The following is a 19,023-nucleotide window of genomic DNA, read 5'->3' on the forward strand; positions in this document are numbered from 1 at the left end:
AAATAAATCTTTAAAAAAAAAAAAAAAAAAAAAAAAACTTGAAGTGAGACAGGGGAAAAAGAGAAAGAGGTAAAGAATGAGGAACTTGGGGCTGGGAGGCAGCCAGCCACAGCAAGCCCCCAATGGATCCTGCTAAGCTAACATGAGTGAAAATTGTCATTGTAGTAGAAGCAGAACCTTAAGCAGCAGCAAGCAGCAGATGTAAGCTCTCAGAGGGCTCCGATGTGGAAGAAGACAAATTAGTACCCATTCACTTAATGCAGTAGCAATGTTCTTTCCCCAACCAATGTGCACTAATGTGTTAAGGTTTCCCAGAAAGTTACTTGTTTATCATTGTGGTGGCATGTCCACACCATGGTGTAGGTCTCAAAGCCAGAAGACAACTTTGTCAAGTCAGTTCTTTTCTTCCAAATCTTTCTCTGGGTTCTGGGGTTGAACTCAGATTGTGCTGAGGCACTGTCACCTACTGTGTCATCTTTTTTTTTTTTTTGGTTTTTCAAGACAGGGTTTCTCGGTGTAGTCCTGGCCGTCCTGGAACTCACTCTGTAGACCAGACTGGCCTTGAACTCAGAAATCTGCCTGACTCTGCCTCCCAAGTGCTGGGATTAAAGGTGTGTGCCACCACGCCCGGCCTGTGTCATCCTTTTGCTCCCCAAACTTTTCACTTTTTTTTAAAGGCAAGACCTCTTTACATAGTCCTGACCATCTTGGAACTCACTATAAAGACCAGGCTGGCCTCAAACTCAGAGATCTGTAGAGATAAAAGTTTTTGCAACCCACTTTTAATAAGGGTTCAACCTGTCCTCTAGCCCACCACCCAGCAGAAGCAGTGGAAAAGAAAAGTCAGCAGGCAGACACTAGGCGCAAACCAGCAGCTGTAGTTCAATCCTGAAGGAACTGCCAGGCTCACCAACTGGCTTTCAGAGAGGCCAGGGAATTTGCAAGCTGCTGCAGGAACCTCACAAGCGGTTCTTCTTCAGCAGGTTTCTCTCAATGGAGGCATGACCACAAGTTGAATTTAATAACGCTATGTAAGGTGAACCAATACATGCACATCATTAGCGAAGAACAGCAAGGCAGAGCAAACCAAACCAATGCTCAGTGCTCATCTCCCCCTGTGTGTGAGGTCATAGCTATGCTCCTTCATCACATATCTTACTCTTATAGAAAAGTAACCAGGGGGCTGGTGAGATGGCTCAGTGGGTAAGAGCACCCGACTGCTCTTCCAAAGGTCCGGAGTTCAAATCCCAGCAACCACATGGTGGCTCACAACCATCCGGAACAAGATCTGATGCCCTCTTCTGGAGTGTCTGAAGACAGCTACAGTGTACTTACATATAATAAATAAATAAATCTTTAAAAAAAAAAAAGAAAAAAAAGAAAAGTAACCAGGAGCTGGGGTGGAGCGTAGGGGTAGGATGCCTGATTAACTCTATCGTGGTTGTTCTCCAGCATATCAAAGATTAAAGATTAAAGGAGATAACTTTGTTGGTAGGGAGCTTGTACCACACACATGCAAATGCCGCGGGTTTCATTCTAAGGACTGGGAAAGATTGCCCCACATGCTTGTGTAGTCAGCATTCAGGAGGCTCTGGCAGAAGGATCATGAGTTTGAAGCTGGTCTGGCTTTCCTTGTGAGAAGCTGTCTCAAGGAGAAGAGGAGGAGAGAAAATTAAACGCACCACAGGTTGTGGTAGCAGGAAACACATACTTTAATCTCACAACGGAGGTCAGCCTGGGTGTCTTAGTTACTTTCCTATTGTGGTAAAACACTGACCAAGCCAACTTAGAAAGTGTTTTATTAGGCTTACATGTTCAGAGGGTTGGAATCCGAGGGTGGCTGAGTGAAGGTTTGGCAGCAAGACCAGCTGAGAGCCCTCACCTTGATCCACAAGCAGGAGGCAAAGAGCATCCTGGGAAATGGGGGGAGTCTTTTAAAACCCCAAGTCTGCCCTAGTGACACCTCCTCCTCACAGACACAGTTCTTCCCCCGTAAAATGCCTGCTCTTTAGTGCTACACCTCCTCCCCAGTGATAGATCTTCTTCCTAGTAACATACCACCTCCAACTGGACCACAACTCCTTCCCATCGACATGCCTTCTCCAGCAAGGCCACACACCCCAGTGATACCACTCTGTTAGCAAGGTCACACATCCTAAAACAGATCTTTCTCATTTAAGCCTTCAAGTCACATGGTGTGACTAGATGAGCAAGTTCCAGGCCAGGCTGGACGAGTTACTGAGCCTTTCCAGCTCCTGTAGGTTCTTTTGTCTTGCGTTTTCTTTCTTTCCTTTGGAGATGGGGGTCTTTGTTACTGAGCCTTTCCAGCTCCTGTGTGTTCTTCTGTCTTGCTTTTTCTTTCTTTCCTTGGGGTCTCTGCTGGGTTGCTTAGGCTGGTTTAAAATCCTTGGGCTCAGGAAACTTTCAGGAAATGCTCAGGAAACGCTCCTACATTAGGAGTAAGAGGAAACGCTCTCATGTTTTCATTCTACAGCTTGTGTTTGCTGGTGGTAAAATTTTCACTTGTGAAGTGGAAAGGTAAGTGTTGTCTTCCTTCCTCCTTCCACTTTCCCTTCCCAGTGGCAGCAGTGGGGCTCAGGGTTTAAAGCATAGGAGCCCAGCACTTTCCCACTGATGAGCCTGAGCCACACCCATCCTCTCTGGAGTCTTCTATGCAATCGCCTGTCAGTAGGTAGGGTGCAGAAACTCTGCTCAGCGCTGAAGGACTGACTACAGAGAAGCAGTATGATGGGGTACACGTTTAAAGCCCCGCATTCAGGAGGCAGAGGCAACAGGATCTCTGTGAGTTGGAGGCCAGCCTGGTCTATATGGTTCTAGGTTACCTGGAGCTACACACTAAAACCCTGTCAGAGAGAGAGAGAGAGAGAGAGAGAGAGAGAGAGAGAGAGAGAGAGAGAGAGAGAGAGAATAATTGGCCCTTAGTTCTCAATAAGCTTTTATCATGCACAACAGTTAGGATAGGGACTACAGACTGTGGGAAACAAGGGAGTATAGTGCTTTTTGTTTCCAAAACCTAAATTCTGGTATTTGAGCTTTATTTTTACTTAGTATCTATCTATCTATCTATGTGGTTTTTTTTTAAAGATTTATTTATTATATGTAAGTACACTGTAGCTGTCTTCAGACACTCCAGAAGAGGGCGTCAGATCTTGTTACGGATGGTTGTGAGCCACCATGTGGTTGCTGGGATTTGAACTCCGGACCTTCGGAAGAGCAGTCGGGTGCTCTTACCCACTGAGCCATCTCACCAGCCCTGTCTATGTGTTTTTTAGACAGAGTTTCTCTGTGTAGCCCTGGCAGCCTGGAGTACTGAGATTAAAGGCATGCGCATCCAGACTGGCTTTTTTTCCTGCATGTGTGCATCTTGGTGGTGTTAGGTGTGTGTTCGTATAGGTGCCCTCAGGCCAGAAGGGTCAGAGCCACAGAGTTGAGTTACAGGCAGTTGTGAGCTGCCTGATTCAGGTGCTGGGAATTGAACTCCCATCCTTTGCAAGAGCAACACCAAATGCTTTTAATCTGTAGACTTCATTTTGTTTAAAAGGGAAGCAGGTACTTAGCTCCAACTGTTCCTTTATCCAACAATGCAAACTAATTCAGACTCTTGAATTAAAAAAAAACATTTATTTAATGAATATGACTGCTCTATCTGCATGCACATCTACCAGAAGAAGGCATCGGATTCCAGTTTAGATGGTTGTCAGCCATCATGAGGTTGCTGGGAATAAATTCAGGACTTCTGAAAGAGCAGCCAGTGCTCTTAACTTCTGAGCCATCTCTCCAGCCTGACTTTAGATTTTTTTTTTTTTTTTCGAGACAGGGTTTCTCTGTGTAGCCCTGGCTGTCCTGGAACTCACTCTGCAGACCAGGCTGGCCTCGAATTCAGAAATCCTCCTGCCTCTGCCTCCCAAGTGCTGGGATTAAAGGCATGCGCCACCATGCCCCACCTGACTTTAGAATTTTTGAAGATATATTAGAAGACTAACTTTATATGCTAATTTTGCTGTGCTCATGTTAAATGCACATAACCGGATTTTGGCTATTTTTTTTGTTTGTTCATTTGTTTTTTGTTTGTTTGTTTGTTTTTCGAGACAGGGTTTCTCTGTGTAACTCTGGCTGTCCTGGAACTCACTCTGTAGACCAGGCTGGCCTTGAACTCAGAAATCTACCTGCCTCTGCCTCCCAAGTGCTGGCAGTAAAGGTGTGCCACCTGGCTGACTGTTACAGGCTTCTTAGATCAAATGAGAGGCTGAAAGCATTTAGTATTCCAGGTGGGACTGAGATGTAGCTCCTTGCAGAGTGCTTTGCCTAGCATCAATGATACCTGGTTTGATTCCCAGCATGGCAAAACCAAACAACACCTGTGAGGTGCATTCAGAAAGCTTCCAAGTTAGTGGAAAGGACACTAAACAAAGCCCATCTGGGAATTGCTAGGTTTTATTGTGGCAGTGGGATTTTAATAGGAACTTGATGGATAAACAACTGGGTGGAGACGCGGGATGGATGAAAAAGTACAACTTTGGTCCAGGCAAGGAGAGCGCTAGAAGGCCAGAAAGCAGTCTTGCTAGTTGAAAGAAACGCTGTGTGGATTTAAAATGGACAGACACTTCCCTGGGAACCACGACTGTTACGGGAGCTGCAAGGAGCCTCTACTTGGCTTAAGGCTAGTAGTCCTAGCAAACTGTGACTTGACACAGTTTTGGCCTGAGTTAACTTCCTAAGCAGAAAAACCACACCCACCAAGTCTCCAGCAGGACTGGAACCCCAGCAGAGACAAGGAAGCAGAGAGGTTGGCTTGGGGTAGTACTGCGCCTTTTCTAGGGCGCAGGAGGAAATCAACATGGCATAAAGCAGTCCCTTTGGCAGCTGAGAGTTCGTTCACCGGAAGCCTCCAAGGCTCAAAAGACAAGGCATGAGGCTTCACAGCTCGCAAAGGCTACAATTCAGGTTGAGGAAATTTGGTCAGTGTGTGCGTCCTGTTAAAAGGAGAGAGGGCGCCCCCTGGGAAGAGTGCTGGGTAGAGATGGTTGGAAGACTCAGATGAGGACGGAAGAGGGGTGGGGGTTAAGATGGGGGTAGCCTACTCGTCAATTTTCTTTTTGCAGAAGCTAACTGTCCGGCATGATGGATTTCTGGGCTTCCAAAACGACTGGGCTGAAAGGGATCTCGAAAAAATAACTGCAGCCACACGCCCCGTGTCAGAACTGGTTACTTTCTTGAATACTTTTAACGCTAATTCAGCGTGGAGGTGAGTATTAATCATAACCCCTTTCGGGTAAGAAACTGAGGTCTGATGACTTCCTAAGGTGGAAAGATTTTGTATATTCCAAGGTCTTCTTCCTTTGGTTCGCACCACGTGTAAGGTATTCATTTGCAAAGGTTTAATAGGAAGCAACGTGTGCGAGATGCCCAGTCTTTATAAGGGACAACAGCGTGGGTATACTTTTTGGAGAGAACCACGCCTCCCTTGTCGCGACAGTATTGGTTATGGCTGCGTTCTTTTAAAATATGAAATCTTCACCATCCGAAAAGGCGGTGAGGTCACTCCAATGTTTCTCTCTCACCCGCACTGATTCCCACAGGTGACATCAATTCTCCGCCACTGGAGAAAGAAAACTTGGGACTACATTTCCCTGCAAGCCCTTTAGAAAAGGAGGCCAAGAGCAAAGAGACTTTCCGTTTCCGTCCGCTAGCAATTTGGCGTGTTCGCGGTGATACACATTTCAACAGTAGCGTCCTTTCTCTGTACAACTAAAGCAGAGACTACATACCCCACCAGGTACCGGCACCGAGGGGCAAGCGACTAGGTTGCCATCTCTGCAGTAGTCCTTTCCTACACATCCGCCGAGAATAGTATTAGCGGTTGGACTACAAATCCCATAGCATCGTCTGCTCCTTCACCCTCCATCTTTGTGGTAGTCCCCGCCCCGCTCACTTCCATTGTCTCGACAGAAGATAAAAGAGGGGAGAGGGAAGACTACAATTCCCGGCTGGCGTTGCATCATCGAGTGCGGGATTTTGATAGTTCAGGAGGGCGAGGAGCTCTAAGTGGTAGAATGAAGCGACCAGGAAAGGTTAGGTATCCTGCCATCTTTACGGTAGTCTCTTTATCCTCCCGGTTCTGGCATTCTTAAAGGAACATAGGAAGGCTAGAAAACTACTATTCCCATCCCACTTCATAAGATCGGCTTAGTAGGTGTACGCCCCTCGATCGCCATCTTGCTTGTAGTCCTCGTTTCTTTTCACCTTTCCATTGTTCCTGATGAGTAGAAATGGCAGCGGGAAGGCAGCAGATGGACTGCGACTCCCGTCAGGTACCACACGCGCGGAGGGTTGTGGACCAGAGGGCGTGTGAGTGCCTGGAAAGGAGGTCGGGTCGGGGGAAAAGGCCATCTTGCTTGTAGTCATCCTTCCCGCTCCTTCTCTATGTCCTGCTACGGGTAGTCTTGGGTCATCTGGACTATAATTCCCGCCATGCTCGGCTCCTAGATTGGCATCCCTCTCGCCATCTTATTTGTAGTACCGGCTGGCCCTAGTGTCCCACTTTTCCCACGATAGCGCTAGAATTTGGAGAACTACAACTCCCGTCGTGCTTTGCACGCGTTCGTCCTGGAAAGTAAAGGTGGTGAAGGAAGGAGGGAGAAGGGGGCGGGGTTCCTCTGGGAGAAGGAGGGAGTAAAAAGGAGGAGGAGGTGGGAAGAAGGGAGGGGAGAGGGAGGAGAGGAGGAAGGAGGAAGGAGCTGAGGAGGGATGAGAGCGGCGACCAGGGCCCGGGGCCGAAGCAGCGCGAGGCTAGGGGAGTAGGGGTGCTAAGACATCCCAACTGCCCCCACCCCCTTCCTGCCTCTGCCCCATCCTTTCCTTATACCCTCCCATTTTAGGAGTGGATTTATTCAAATTTTATTTAAATCCTTATATCTTGAGGGTCGCGCGTTTGAAGGGGGGAGGGCGGGGGCGCGTGCAGGCTGGGGGGGGCGGGGCCGGAGCAGCTTCCTTCACCCCCCTCTGCGCGCCCTGTCTCTGTGGGTCAGGGGGCCGCAGTACAGGGGCGGACCCAGGGGAGGGGGGCAGGTTGCAGCGACCCCCCCCTCCCCGGGAACCGGCGGTGGGCGGGGTTTGAACCCCGGAAACGGTGGGGGGCCCCTGGTCTTTCCCTGGACCCCTGGGCAGTTGGAGCTGGGAAGGGGCCAGTTAAGGGTCGGGGGCTTTGGGGAAAGGTGGGGGTGGGGAGCTGAGACTCAAACCCGGGACTGAGTGGGGCCCGGGCAAAAGCTGAGCACCCTGCGCCCGAGGAGCCCCCGTTGGCCTGGGGGGGCTGAGGGACTGAGCCCCCCAGAGCAGGACCTCCCCCTGGAAGGGCCGCGCCGCAGCCCGTGGGAGGGCCTCGCCCCCGGCGCTCCCCATCTCCACTCGCTGCTGTCCCGGCCTCCGCCGGAGGGAGGGGCCGAGCGCCCTCGGGGGGCCGTGGACCCCGGCGTTCTGAGCGTTCAGCGCCCCGCGCCGCCCGGCCCCCCCGCCGCCGATGGCCGCCGACCCGCCGGGAGCTGCCGAGAAGGGAGAGATGGCTCCCGGGACACGTGTGAGGTGGGTTCACGCGGCTCCTCCTCACCCCTAGACCTGGGCAGCTCCCACTCCCATTCATCCTCAGCTTGGCCTCTCCCTTCCTTCCCCGCCCCCAGCCTCACCCTCCCTTCGCTCCAAACTCCTCCAACCTTCTCTCCTCTAACCTCCAACCCTAGGGAAGTGGCCTTCCTTCCCCGACCCTGCTGCCCCTTGCAGACCTCCCCCTCCACCCCGCCTCCAGTCGCCGCCCTCTAGGCCCCTCCCCCGGAGTGCTGGAGGGCCCCATACCCTGTGGATGGTCTGGAAGTCCTTGGAAAGGGAGAAGCCAGGGGAAGCAGGTCTAAGACTGATTGGGAAGAGACCCCCCCCCCCCCCCCAGGCTTGCTGAGTCCATGTGGGATTTCAGAGGATCTGGTTTCCATGGGCAGGAGAGCCCCAGGGATTCCAGACAATTAGGGATGAAAAGCAGGCTGGTAAGATGTGAATGGGGGCGGGAAGACCTAAAGCCGAGCCCACCTTGAATTCTGTTGAGATGTTAGGGCAACTTGTAGACTCCCAGGGAATCTGGGAGATTACCCAGATTGCCCGAGAGATCCTATTGGATAACTTGGAGGAGGAGGACTTGTGTATGGGGTGGGCTGAGAGGGGACACTAAGCATTTCAGGGGTGTCAGCCCAGGGAAGTTGAGAGCACATTGGGTCATTAGAAATGGAGTGGGTCTGGCTAGAGTATCAGGGTTTGAAAGGTTTGGATGACAGGTACCCATGAGAGAGAAGGGAGAGAGAGAAAAGAGTGTGCCCCTGCAATCTGGAGGGCAGTCTGAGGGAATGGGGGGTGTGGGCAACCACAGGTGTGAGTTGGAAGCTCCCTGAGGTAAGCTACAGGTCAGAAGCCTTTTCCAGGAACCTTGGCTTGGGATGTTAGAGGAGGGGCCTCAGTGTCCCTCCTTCCAGCAGGCGGGAGGTCTTGAGGGAGTGGCCCTCTGCTCAGGACACACTCTAAAAGGCTGACCTTCTCTGAGGGTAGACATAGAAGCTCTGCCCCCATCAGAGGTGCAGTGAGCTTGCGGCCAGGAGACTTTCAGGCCAGATTTTGCAGGGCCTCTCTGACTTTACCACCATCTGCTTACAGCCCTCGGCGTTGCTGACGCCCCCAATGTCGTCGAGCAGCCGGGGACCGGGGGCCGGAGCGCGCCGACGCCGAACCCGCTGCCGTCGTTGCCGGGCCTGTGTGCGAACTGAGTGCGGGGACTGCCATTTCTGCCGAGACATGAAGAAGTTTGGGGGGCCCGGGCGCATGAAGCAGTCGTGCCTGCTTCGGCAGTGCACCGCGGTGAGTCTTGAACTTCATGCCCGGGGTACGGGGAACCTCAGGCCTATTTGCCCAGAGCACCATCAGTAGTACGGGGCCTGAGCATTCTCTGGGTGTCCAGCGGCAGCTTCCCTGGGGTTCCTTAGGGGTGCTGTTCATACACTCACTTCTGCATTTCTTCACTGACTTGCTTTAAATGTTTGATTTTTGTCTTTGTCGAAAAGTGGGATACAAAGAAGAGTCTGCCTCAGGTCTGTAGAAAGCTCAGCCCCTGCCCTGTGCCCCCTGCCCAGGTATCTGTGTTAAAGGGACCCAGCTCTACCACGGGAGAAAGTTTTTGCCTTCCTCTGGTCTTGCTCACACCTTCAGGTGTCTTGAAATTGAGGCCAGGACCCCCTGTCTTGTGACCTTGAGCAAGTCACTCTGAACTTCAAGTACCTTCCCTGTACAATGTCTCACTTGCTTCGTAGCAAAGATTAGATAGTAGTGAGCCATGAATGTCCTATGGAAAGGCCCAGCTCCGGAGTTATCTGGGAAACGTGGGTTCTTTTCTGCCTCCCTCATCCTTTCAGCGCCTGGGGCGCCAGGATGGCCTTTCCCCAGCAGCCGCCCCTCCTCCTCAGCCACTCTTCCTGCACTTTCACCCCTCAGCCCTTCCCCTTCCTTTGTCCCCCAGCCCCTTGCCTCACCTTCTGATACTTCTCCCTTGATCTAGATCCCTGGCTGTCAGCATCCCTGATATGATTCAGTCCTACCATTGTCTTCCCTGAAGTCACATTGTCTGGAGACTGCTGCCTTTACCCTAGGCCTAAAGTAGCTGTGACCTTACATGTTCCACGGACCTCTCACACTGGGCTCACTGTGGGCTTCCAGAGTCACCCTTGGACGGCCCTCTGAACAACCTTAGAATTACCCCCAGACTTGTTACTTCTTTAACTTGTCCCGAGCGTTGTCATTTGCCTGTGGTCTCTTCCACTCCAAGCCAGTCCCAAATCCTGTGCTAATGATAATAATGACAGTAGCCGTGTCTCAGCCTCTCATGCATTGTCTTGTTCTTAACCATGGTCCTGAAAAGGAAAGGTCCCTCACCCCATCTTAGAGACATAGAAGCAGTGTGGGTAAATCCATTGCCGAATTAAGTAACTGGCCTGTGGGTTCTGAGCCTCCTTCATCCTATAGCTGATGTGGAAGAGTCTTTACCCTCTAGCTTGGATTCGAGGTCTCTGATGCCCCTTCTTTCCCAACAGCCCGTGCTCCCACACACAGCTGTATGCCTCTTGTGTGGGGAGGCTGGAAAGGAGGATACAGTGGAGGGAGAAGAAGAGAAGTTTAGTTTGAGCCTCATGGAGTGTACAATCTGCAACGAGATCGTCCACCCTGGCTGCCTGAAGGTGATAACCCTGGGAACCAACCCTGTAGCCTGGTTGGGGTAGACTATCGGGGAGCAAGGAGGTAGACCACACCGTCCTTGGGCATATCCTGGCACCTTCTATCCATTATTTGGTCTATTGCCTACAGATGGGAAAGGCTGAGGGTGTTATCAATTCCGAGATACCCAACTGCTGGGAGTGCCCCCGCTGTACCCAGGAAGGACGGACAAGCAAGGTAAAGCAGGGGCTAAGATAGGGACAGGGTGGAAGATCCGGAACTAGCTGGGGGCCTCATCCCCAGCTTACGCTTTCCAGGATGCAGGTGAGGGTCCAGGGCGCCGCAGGGCTGACAATGGTGAGGAAGGCGTTAACCTAGGGGGTGGATGGAAGCTGACAGAGGAGCCACCACCTCCACCACCCCTGCCCAGAAGAAAGGGACCCTTACCTGCTGGCCCTACCCCTGACGATGTGCCTGGGCCCCCCAAACGGAAGGAGAGGGAGGGGGGGAATGAGCCCCCCACCCCAAGGAAAAAGGTGAGGAGCAGAAGGGGAAGGCTGGTTTAGAACATGGGATTCTGGGAGCTGTAGCCTGGTGGGTGGGTTGGTTTTGGAGCCAGGTCCTACCTGACCTGGGGAGTGAGGCCGAGTGGATTCCTCCAGAGGTATTTGTGAGTTGTAGTGGGAGCTGTGGATAGAACATGCTCACTATGAAGAAGGAACTCAAGCGAGGGGTAACTGGTACAGGCCAGGAATCTTTGAGAGACCCGGAGGATTAGGGAGGAGCAACAGAGCATGCTCAAACTACTATAGAGGCGGAGGGAAGGGCTCAGAAAATGCCTGAGGGGGAAGTAGGGAGCTGAGGAGCATGCTCAGTAAGGCAAGACACTGATTACAAGGTTAGGTTGCTGAGCAGTCTTCCTAGGATGGGGGCTTCTGGGATTTGTAGTCCAAGAAGACGACGGGGGACCCTAGTTTGGTTGTCAGGGTCTCTAATGGAGTCTCTTTCTTCCCTGTATCTCCTTGCCCTGGTAGGTGAAAGGAGGCCGAGAGAGGCACTTGAAGAAGGTGGGTGGAGATGCCTGCCTCCTCCGAGGAGCGGACCCAGGCAGCCCCGGCCTTCTGCCCCCCAGGGTTCTGAATCCGAGCCAGGCATTCTCATCCTGCCACCCTGGGCTCCCTCCCGAGAACTGGGAGGTGTGCCGGGGACCTCCTTCCCTCCCCTCCCCCCTCCTCTGTCATGGAGACTAAGACCTGTCCTTTCCTGCTCACTTTGTCTTGCCCTACCCCTACATGGTCCCTATGGAGCACTGGGAGGGGTTGGGTGGGAGAATAGCCTGGGTCCAGGTCGTAGGAACCCGATTTCCAGCGGCCATTAGGCTAGTGTGTAGCCCATTTTCCTCAGTTTTCCAGGCCTAAGTGGAAAGAACCAAATTTCAATTTCTTGCCAGATCACTGATTCTTGATACAGTCTTGGCAACTTGTAGTCTACTCTGGACTTGTAAATGGCTTTCCTAATTTGTGAGATGAAGACAGACCACTTTCCTTACCCCTTCTCCCATCTCACAGACAGATAAATCCAATGATGTATAGAAGTAATGGGCCCAGAGAAGTAAAAGACTGGCCCAAGGTCACGTGGCTGAACTTGAATTCTGATACTACTTTGCACTGGTAATCTGAATACAAGGTTCTGCCTGTCCCAGTCCTTCACCAAATACCAATTTGTAACCTTGGATAAGTCACCTAGTCTCTTTGAGCCACACTCAGTTTCCCTGCCGAAAAGGAGTAGCCAAGTCGTTTCTGGAGTCAGAGCAAGGATGCTCTACACCAAGACAGGGAGTAATTGCTTCCTGCACTGTGGGCTTGTCTAGTCTAGCTGATCCATGTCGTAGATGGTCAAGCGAGTCCCTTCTGTACCCCAGAAATGAAAAGGCCAGCCAGCACTTTACACACGTGCTGGGGGGCTCACGAGCCAGTGACTGACCCACAGGCTAGCTGAACTTTGAATAGTGGCTTCACACTCTAGATAAGGAAGCTGAAGTCCAGTGATGGACGGTGGTTTGGGAACAATCAGGAACTTGGGCCGTGTCTCCCGGGGCTGTTCACCCTCTGCTGACTCCTTTGGGTGAGTGGTTGGGAAAGAGCGCTCGAGGACCTCGCACAACCTCACCTGTCTCCTTACAGAAACCAAAGCCACCTGTAGCTTCTGCTGAGGGCCCGGCAGCGCCATCCCCGTCACCTCAGAGGGAGAAACTGGAGCGTTTCAAGCGCATGTGCCAGCTGCTGGAGCGGGTGCCCGATACCTCCTCTTCCTCCTCAGACTCCGACTCGGATTCAGACTCATCCGGCACATCACTTAGTGAGGATGAAGCTCCTGGAGAGGCCCGGAATGGGCGGCGGCCAGCGCGGGGCAGCTCCGGCGAGAAGGAGAACCGTGGGGGACGGCGGGCTATACGCCCTGGCAGTGGGGGGCCACTACTCAGCTGGCCCCTGGGCCCTGCCCCACCACCACGGCCTCCACAGTTGGAGCGGCACGTCGTGCGGCCCCCGCCTCGAAGCCCTGAGCCTGATACTCTGCCTTTGGCTGCTGGATCCGACCACCCTCTGCCTCGGGCCGCCTGGCTTCGTGTCTTCCAGCACCTTGGACCCCGTGAGCTATGTGTCTGCATGAGAGTTTGCCGGACTTGGAGCCGCTGGTGAGTAGCCAGATAGGTCAGGGGACCATTCTTGCTACCATTCTTGCTTACTGAGTGGTGTGTACAGGCCTCTGGTTCTCTCTTGAGTCCTGGCTTTCTTTCTTGAGTCTATATTGTAATGCCGTCCATCCTTTCATGGCTCACAACCTTCCCAGTGGCTCTGTAGAACCAAGAGTTTAAATGTGCTCCCTGCGGCTCCAGACTATTTCCCTTTAGTGTTTATGTATGTTAAGAGTTATCATGTGCCAAGTTTTGAGGTCTATCTTCTGGAATTGTCTGATTTAATTTTTTTTTCCCAGTTTTCATTTGAGAAAACCTTTACAGGTAGCCTCTGGCCTCCTGAACCAGCCACCCCTTCCCTCCTGACCCCCAACCCCCAATTACCTCCTAACCTTCTTTAGAAATGCTAGTCATCCCCTAAAGTCTGCTTTCCTCTGATCCTCTCCCAGCAAGCTTCTCTCAGGCTCCCACAGCATGCTGTTCCCCTAATGGAGTACACAGAGGCCTGGGCTTGGGGACTCATACTTTGTATTGATTTTTATCTTCATCTCCCCAGCATAGTACAAAAGCAGTAGGATAGATGTTCCAGAAATGTTTCACTGAGTAAATTCAAGGCTTTCCCAGGGCTCAGATGTCCTTCACGACTTCAACAATGTTGCTGTCTCCAGCCCTCGGAGGCTGAGGCAGGAGGAGCTTGAATTGGACACCAGTCTTGGCTACATAAGATACATTATTCCCCCACCCCCCAAAGGTGGAGTTATCTTTGTTCACATCTAAGCAGACCAGGAGGGGATGAGGCACGCTGGAAGCTTGCTAGTCAAGTTAGGGGCTAAATTAAGACCCCACCCTTTTCCTTGGGACCTGATCTGGAGAGCTCCTGTTTGGCCTTTGGTTTCTGTGGAGTCAGGAAGGCTGGTATGCAAGGAGCCAGAGGCAAACGCCTCTGATAGACTGCTTGCTCCAGTGAGTCTATGCCCTTGGGGTAGTTTTTTAACTTCCTCATGCCTTTCTTTCTTTTTCTTTTTTTTTAACCTACTTCCTTCCTTCTCTCCCTTCCCTGTAAGAATTGAATGGATGCAGTCCCAGAAGTCGCTGAGGGTTACCCGACCTCTGATAGAGTCTGGAAGATGTTTGTCCATGCCTTTCAGTAGCTCTATGCTTGACACATGGGGTCCAGAAGAGAGCTGGTGCTAGAAGTGGGCAGAGTGGAGAGGCCAGTGGATGTATAGTGGTTCCAACTTGGGCCCTGCGACTGGCCTGTTGCTTTTGTCAGTGGTGACTCCTAGCTCTTAAGGTCTCTAGTTTCACTTATAAGTCTGGGATGTATAGTAATGTACCTGTACCTAAGGTCCTAAGAAGGATTGGCTCTAAGATGCCTCTAAATTCCAAGGTACCAACCATTCAAACTCAGTGTATGTATATAATCTACTCAATCTCTAGATGATTTATGGTGTCTGATACAATGCAAATGATATGTAAATATCTACTAAACTGTGTTGTTTAGGGAATAACAAAGCAAGTCTCCTGCAGTCCATAAGCAGGTTTTGTTGTGAATGTTTCCATCCTTGGGCGGTTGAATCCTTAGATGCAGAACCTCAGACACAGAACCCCCCGTCCTATTTACCTTGTGGGATTTCATGAGGCTGTTCCCGCCTAGCACTCAGCAAAGTGCCTGAGGATACCAGCTCTCACTAAATGGAGTCTTCAGGTGAGAAGAACCAGCTAAGGGCAGAGCAGAGACCTGTGGGGACCACAGTGGGAGACATGTCAGGAAGCTCTGCCAGATCTGGTCTCTGAAGCAGGAAGAGCAGGGAGGGGTACAGTTTGCGACTGGAGAGGAGATGAGGAAACAAGGTCTTGCTGTGAACTCACAACACCTTGCTTCAGTGTTGCTCCTGGCTCCAGACCTTAAGGAAAAGAGAAATGGTACCTGGACTTGGGGTGCCCATCTAGAATTCCACTGCCTGGAAAACTGAGGCAGAAAGATTGTAACTTCCAGGCTACACACTGCTCTAGGCAAAGGACTAGGAGCTGAGCAGTGGTGGCCACCTGTAATCCTAGCACTTGGGAGGCAGAGGCAGGACTGCATTTGAAAAAGATAAAAAGGAGGAGGGTGGGGGCTTGGGCAGAGTTCAAGGTATTTATTGTAAAGACCTAAGTTTCATGCCTGGAACCCACGTAAGAGGCAGTAGAATTCCTGGGGCTTGCTAGCCAGCCCGCCTAACCTGATCAACAAGCCCTAGTTCCAGGTAAAAGACCCTGCTTCAGAAAGGACAAGGGGGGTGGGGTGGGGGATGGTTGGAGAGATGGCTCATCAGTTAACAGCATGCATTACTACTGCCCTTGCGGCAGACAGGAATTTGGAGATGGATCTCAGCAGTGGAGCACTGGCTTTTCCTGGTCCTAGGTTCAAGCCTTTGGACCGGAGAAGAACAGCTTAGACCTGCTGATTCATTGGCTGTGTAACTAAACCTGTGACCCAGGAGCCTGGGTGAGAGAGAGCCGTAGTCTTGAAGCTTGGGAATCACAGAGGAGGAACAGAGAGTTTCAGCAGAGAGAGCTTAGGTGCGATCTCTTTGGTCTGAGAAAAGCTCACGAGCCAGTCAGAGTCCACTCCTGAGAAAACAAGGGCTGGTGCTCACTCGTAAGCTTTCATCCTGTAGGGAGCAGATTTGTTAGAGCCGTGCAACTCAGCCTCCCTAATGCTGTAACTCTTTAATACAGTTCCTCGTGGTGTAGTGACACCCAAGCAGTAAAATTACTTTTGCACACTTAATCCTAGTACTCGGGAGGCAGAGGCAGGCGGATCTGTCCACCCTGCTCCACTGAGGGAGTTCCTGGACAGCAGGGACTACACAGAGAAATCCTGTCTCAAAAAAACCAAAACCATAATCCCAGCACTCGGGAGGCGGAGGCAAGTGGATTTCTGAGTTCGAGGCCAGCCTGGTCTACAAAGTGAGTTCCAGGATAGCCAGGGCTATACAGAGAAACCCTGTCTCGAAAAACCAAAAAAAAAAAAAAAAAAAACCACCAAAACCAAAACCAAAAACCTTGCCACTGTTATAAATCCTACTGTAAACAGACATGTGTGTTTTTTGGTGGTCTGAGGTGACCCTGGAAGGGCTTGGACCCGTAGATTTAGAACTGCTGTGGTAGAGCAGAGACCATATGAGTATGAGCTTAGAGCAAGGGTAACCCAAGAATTGGGGGATCAAAAAAGGGGTTCTCCAAAAGGAAAGGCTGAGGATGGAAGGAGTGACAAGCAGCGGTGGGTGTCGATGGGGGAGGTATAGAAGATACCAAAGGTGTCCACTGTGTCCACTGTCCAGGCCTGGGAGGAGTATTTGCCTGATGTCCAGAAGATGAGCCCATCTCCAGCCACACACATCTGAAACCTGGATGTGCTTAGAGAGAGGGAGTGACAAAGGCATCAGCAGCAAAGACTTGATCTGTTGAGTCCCGCTGGGTCCCTGGTTTCTGAGAAGGTGCCTGGTATTCATTGGCCACGGAGACAGTATTGAGTGAATGAGCATATGTGAAGAAATGGGTGTGGAAAGAGGTAGAGAAGGAGAGGGTGTAGCTAGAGAGGGTTGTAAGTGGGAGAGCAGGCAGTGGCAGGCTTTCCTGTCTGGTGGCTTTGATTATTTAGAACTGGGAGGCAAAGGGCGGGCAGGGGGGTTGTGGAGGAGGTGTTGATGTACTGGTAGACACTACCATTTTCAAGGACGTGGGCAGAAAAGGAAGTAAGGAAGGAACTGGCACATGGTCAAGGCTGGCTGGTGGGAGAATGGAGGACTGTGGCAGTGTCCGGAATCCCAGAGAGCTCTTCCAACAGAGAACTAGCTCTGATCCCCGCCCACGGAGAAGCAGATTCTGCCGAGAGCACTTAGTTAGGGCTGGCCCAACTCTGTCCCCAGGGGGCTTCTGCAAGATGGGGTTTGAAACTGCAATGGAGGTTTTACAGGAGGAGGTTGTGGGCTTGGCTGCAATCAGGAGGAGGATGTTTAGGCCTGCCTAGTCAAGAATTCTTGTGTGTTCTGTGCTGTGAGTGCCACATGTTTTGCTGTCATTCCCCTCCCACCCCTACCCCCACTTCCCCCTGGAATGACATCAGTGGCTCTATGTTACCTTAACCAATTCCCAGTCCCATTGAACATAGGACATATGCTGGGCTCCAGTGAACCCTTCCGATGGTGTTCTTTGTTGGTGCTACAAGCCTTTGAAGTCAACTCTTAACCCCATTTTATGGCTTGGGAAATGGAGGCCCGGAGAGGTCTCCCCAGGTGTGGAGGTGGAAGAGCCGGGGTTTAGATCTCCACAGCCTACACTCATCAGCTCTGGTTCTGTCTCTGTGACTGTGCGTGTAGCCTGGCTTTGCAGCCCTCTCGGCCTCCCTACAGCCTCTCTGGCCTTCAAGGTAACCTCTGTCCTGCCCTTTCCCAGTCAGGATTCAGGTTCCATCCACAGGTCACCTATGGGTCCTTGAACGAGGTTTTGTTTTTGCTTTTAATTAATTTGTGTATATGTGTGTGCTTGCGTGAGTTTATGTGCACCACAGGCATGCATGAGCGTGTTGGATCCCCTGGACTGGAGCTCCAAGCAGTTGTGAGCTGCCATGTTGGGTCTGAGAACCAAACCAGGATCTTCCGCAAGGGCAGTGAGTGCTCTTAACTGCTGAGCCCTCTCTCTGGCCCTTGAATACTTGTTTTTTAACCTACATGGGCCTTAAGTTGTACAAAGGCTGGGATTAACATCTTGCAGGGATGCTGTGCACTCGAGTGCTCAATGCACGGAAGGTGATGTGTGGTAAGCCTTGGGTAAACACATGATGTCAGTCTTGTAGTCACCAGCACCGTTGTGGTAGGGCGACTTGTCCTCATCCTTGCCTCGTGAGTTCCCCAGAGCTGCCATGCTGTCATGTCCTGGGCAAACCCCTGCCTTTGTCCACCTTCCTGGAGTAAGGCTGCTTTCTTCACAGTCGCGTCTCGGCCGTTGTCTCAGTAGGATGCTCCCCTTCCCTACTCTGAGTTGAGATTCCATGTCTTTATCATCCTGGTTTCCCCAGTGGTGTCTTTGCCTTTACATGCCCACAAGAAGTTAGACACTCCTGTCAGTAGGACTTCAACAGTTGTTGCCTACCACACTGAGATTTAATCCCTGTGTCTTGGGGCTGACTGCAATGGGGTGAGTTGGCTCCAGCCAAGAAACAATCGGGGAGACTTCCCCAACATGAAGGTCTAGAGTTGAGTCTTGATGGACTTGGGATAGGCGGCCTTCCCAGTCGCACAGAACGTATCAGAATGTATTGGCACTAGATGCCAGGGGAGACCTGGATAGGCAGCTAAGAATTCTAGTCTGGCTTTTGTGGGATATGATATAGAAACAAAGTTGGGGACCTGTGAGTACCCTCAAATTAGGGTTTTCTTTCCAACTGTGGACAGACCAGAAAGCCTTTAAGGAATGGAGCTCCTGAGCCAGGAGTGGAGGCTGCACTGAGGAGGACTTGGGACATAGCACGAGGTCAGAGTGCCAAGGGAGTGTTGGTGAGGGATCTTTTTTCCCCTGGGGGTGGGTAGAAGGGGTTGATGGTCTGTCTGTCTAGCCCTCTCTCCTTCCCTCCCCCTTAGGGCAGGGTCTTTGTGTGTAGCCTGTGACGCTCCTCTCTTCCCTGTGGCCTCCCTTGTGCTGGGCTGGCAGGTGTGCATAACCATACCCACTTTGTTTATGTTTTGTGTCAGGCTCTGGCCCCACTATCCAATAAGACTTCAAACTCCCTGGCTGAGTGATGCTCCTGCTTCAGTTAGGGCTGAGAAGTTAGGGCTGCCAGCATGTGCCTTGTGACCAGTTACCTGACCTTCTTAAGTGACAGTAAATCAAAACTAAATCTGTTGGTTTTGAAAAGGAAGTCTAGCTGAATGGCTGTAGTGCATGCTATTTTAATCCCAGCACTTGGGAGGCAGAGGCAGGCGAATAGTTCTGAGTTTGAGGCCAGCCTGGTCTACAGAGTGAGTTCCAGGACAGCCAGGGCTACACGGAGATACTCTGTCTTGAGCAACACCCCCCCCCCC

General features: G+C 51.6%; 1 protein-coding gene across 2 annotated transcripts in view; it reads left to right on the forward strand.

The window, feature by feature from the left end:
- Nucleotides 1-7,225: 7,225 nt before the first annotated feature.
- Nucleotides 7,226-19,023, forward strand: part of Fbxl19 (F-box and leucine rich repeat protein 19) — a 21,491-nt gene continuing 9,693 nt past the window's right edge. The window contains exons 1-7 of one of the 2 annotated variants that reach the window (XM_021192336.2): nucleotides 7,226-7,602; nucleotides 8,713-8,913; nucleotides 10,140-10,283; nucleotides 10,411-10,497; nucleotides 10,578-10,796; nucleotides 11,295-11,456; nucleotides 12,444-12,955. In XM_021192336.2, the coding sequence (XP_021047995.1) occupies nucleotides 8,737-8,913; nucleotides 10,140-10,283; nucleotides 10,411-10,497; nucleotides 10,578-10,796; nucleotides 11,295-11,456; nucleotides 12,444-12,955 (1,301 nt within the window). In that variant the 5' untranslated portion in view covers nucleotides 7,226-7,602; nucleotides 8,713-8,736. The remainder of the gene's footprint in view (nucleotides 7,603-8,712; nucleotides 8,914-10,139; nucleotides 10,284-10,410; nucleotides 10,498-10,577; nucleotides 10,797-11,294; nucleotides 11,457-12,443; nucleotides 12,956-19,023) is intronic. The other variant, XM_021192345.2, reaches the window with a different exon arrangement.

The sequence above is a fragment of the Mus pahari genome, chromosome 1, assembly GCF_900095145.1.
Source record: "Mus pahari chromosome 1, PAHARI_EIJ_v1.1, whole genome shotgun sequence".
NCBI classification, from domain to species: Eukaryota; Metazoa; Chordata; class Mammalia; order Rodentia; family Muridae; genus Mus; species Mus pahari.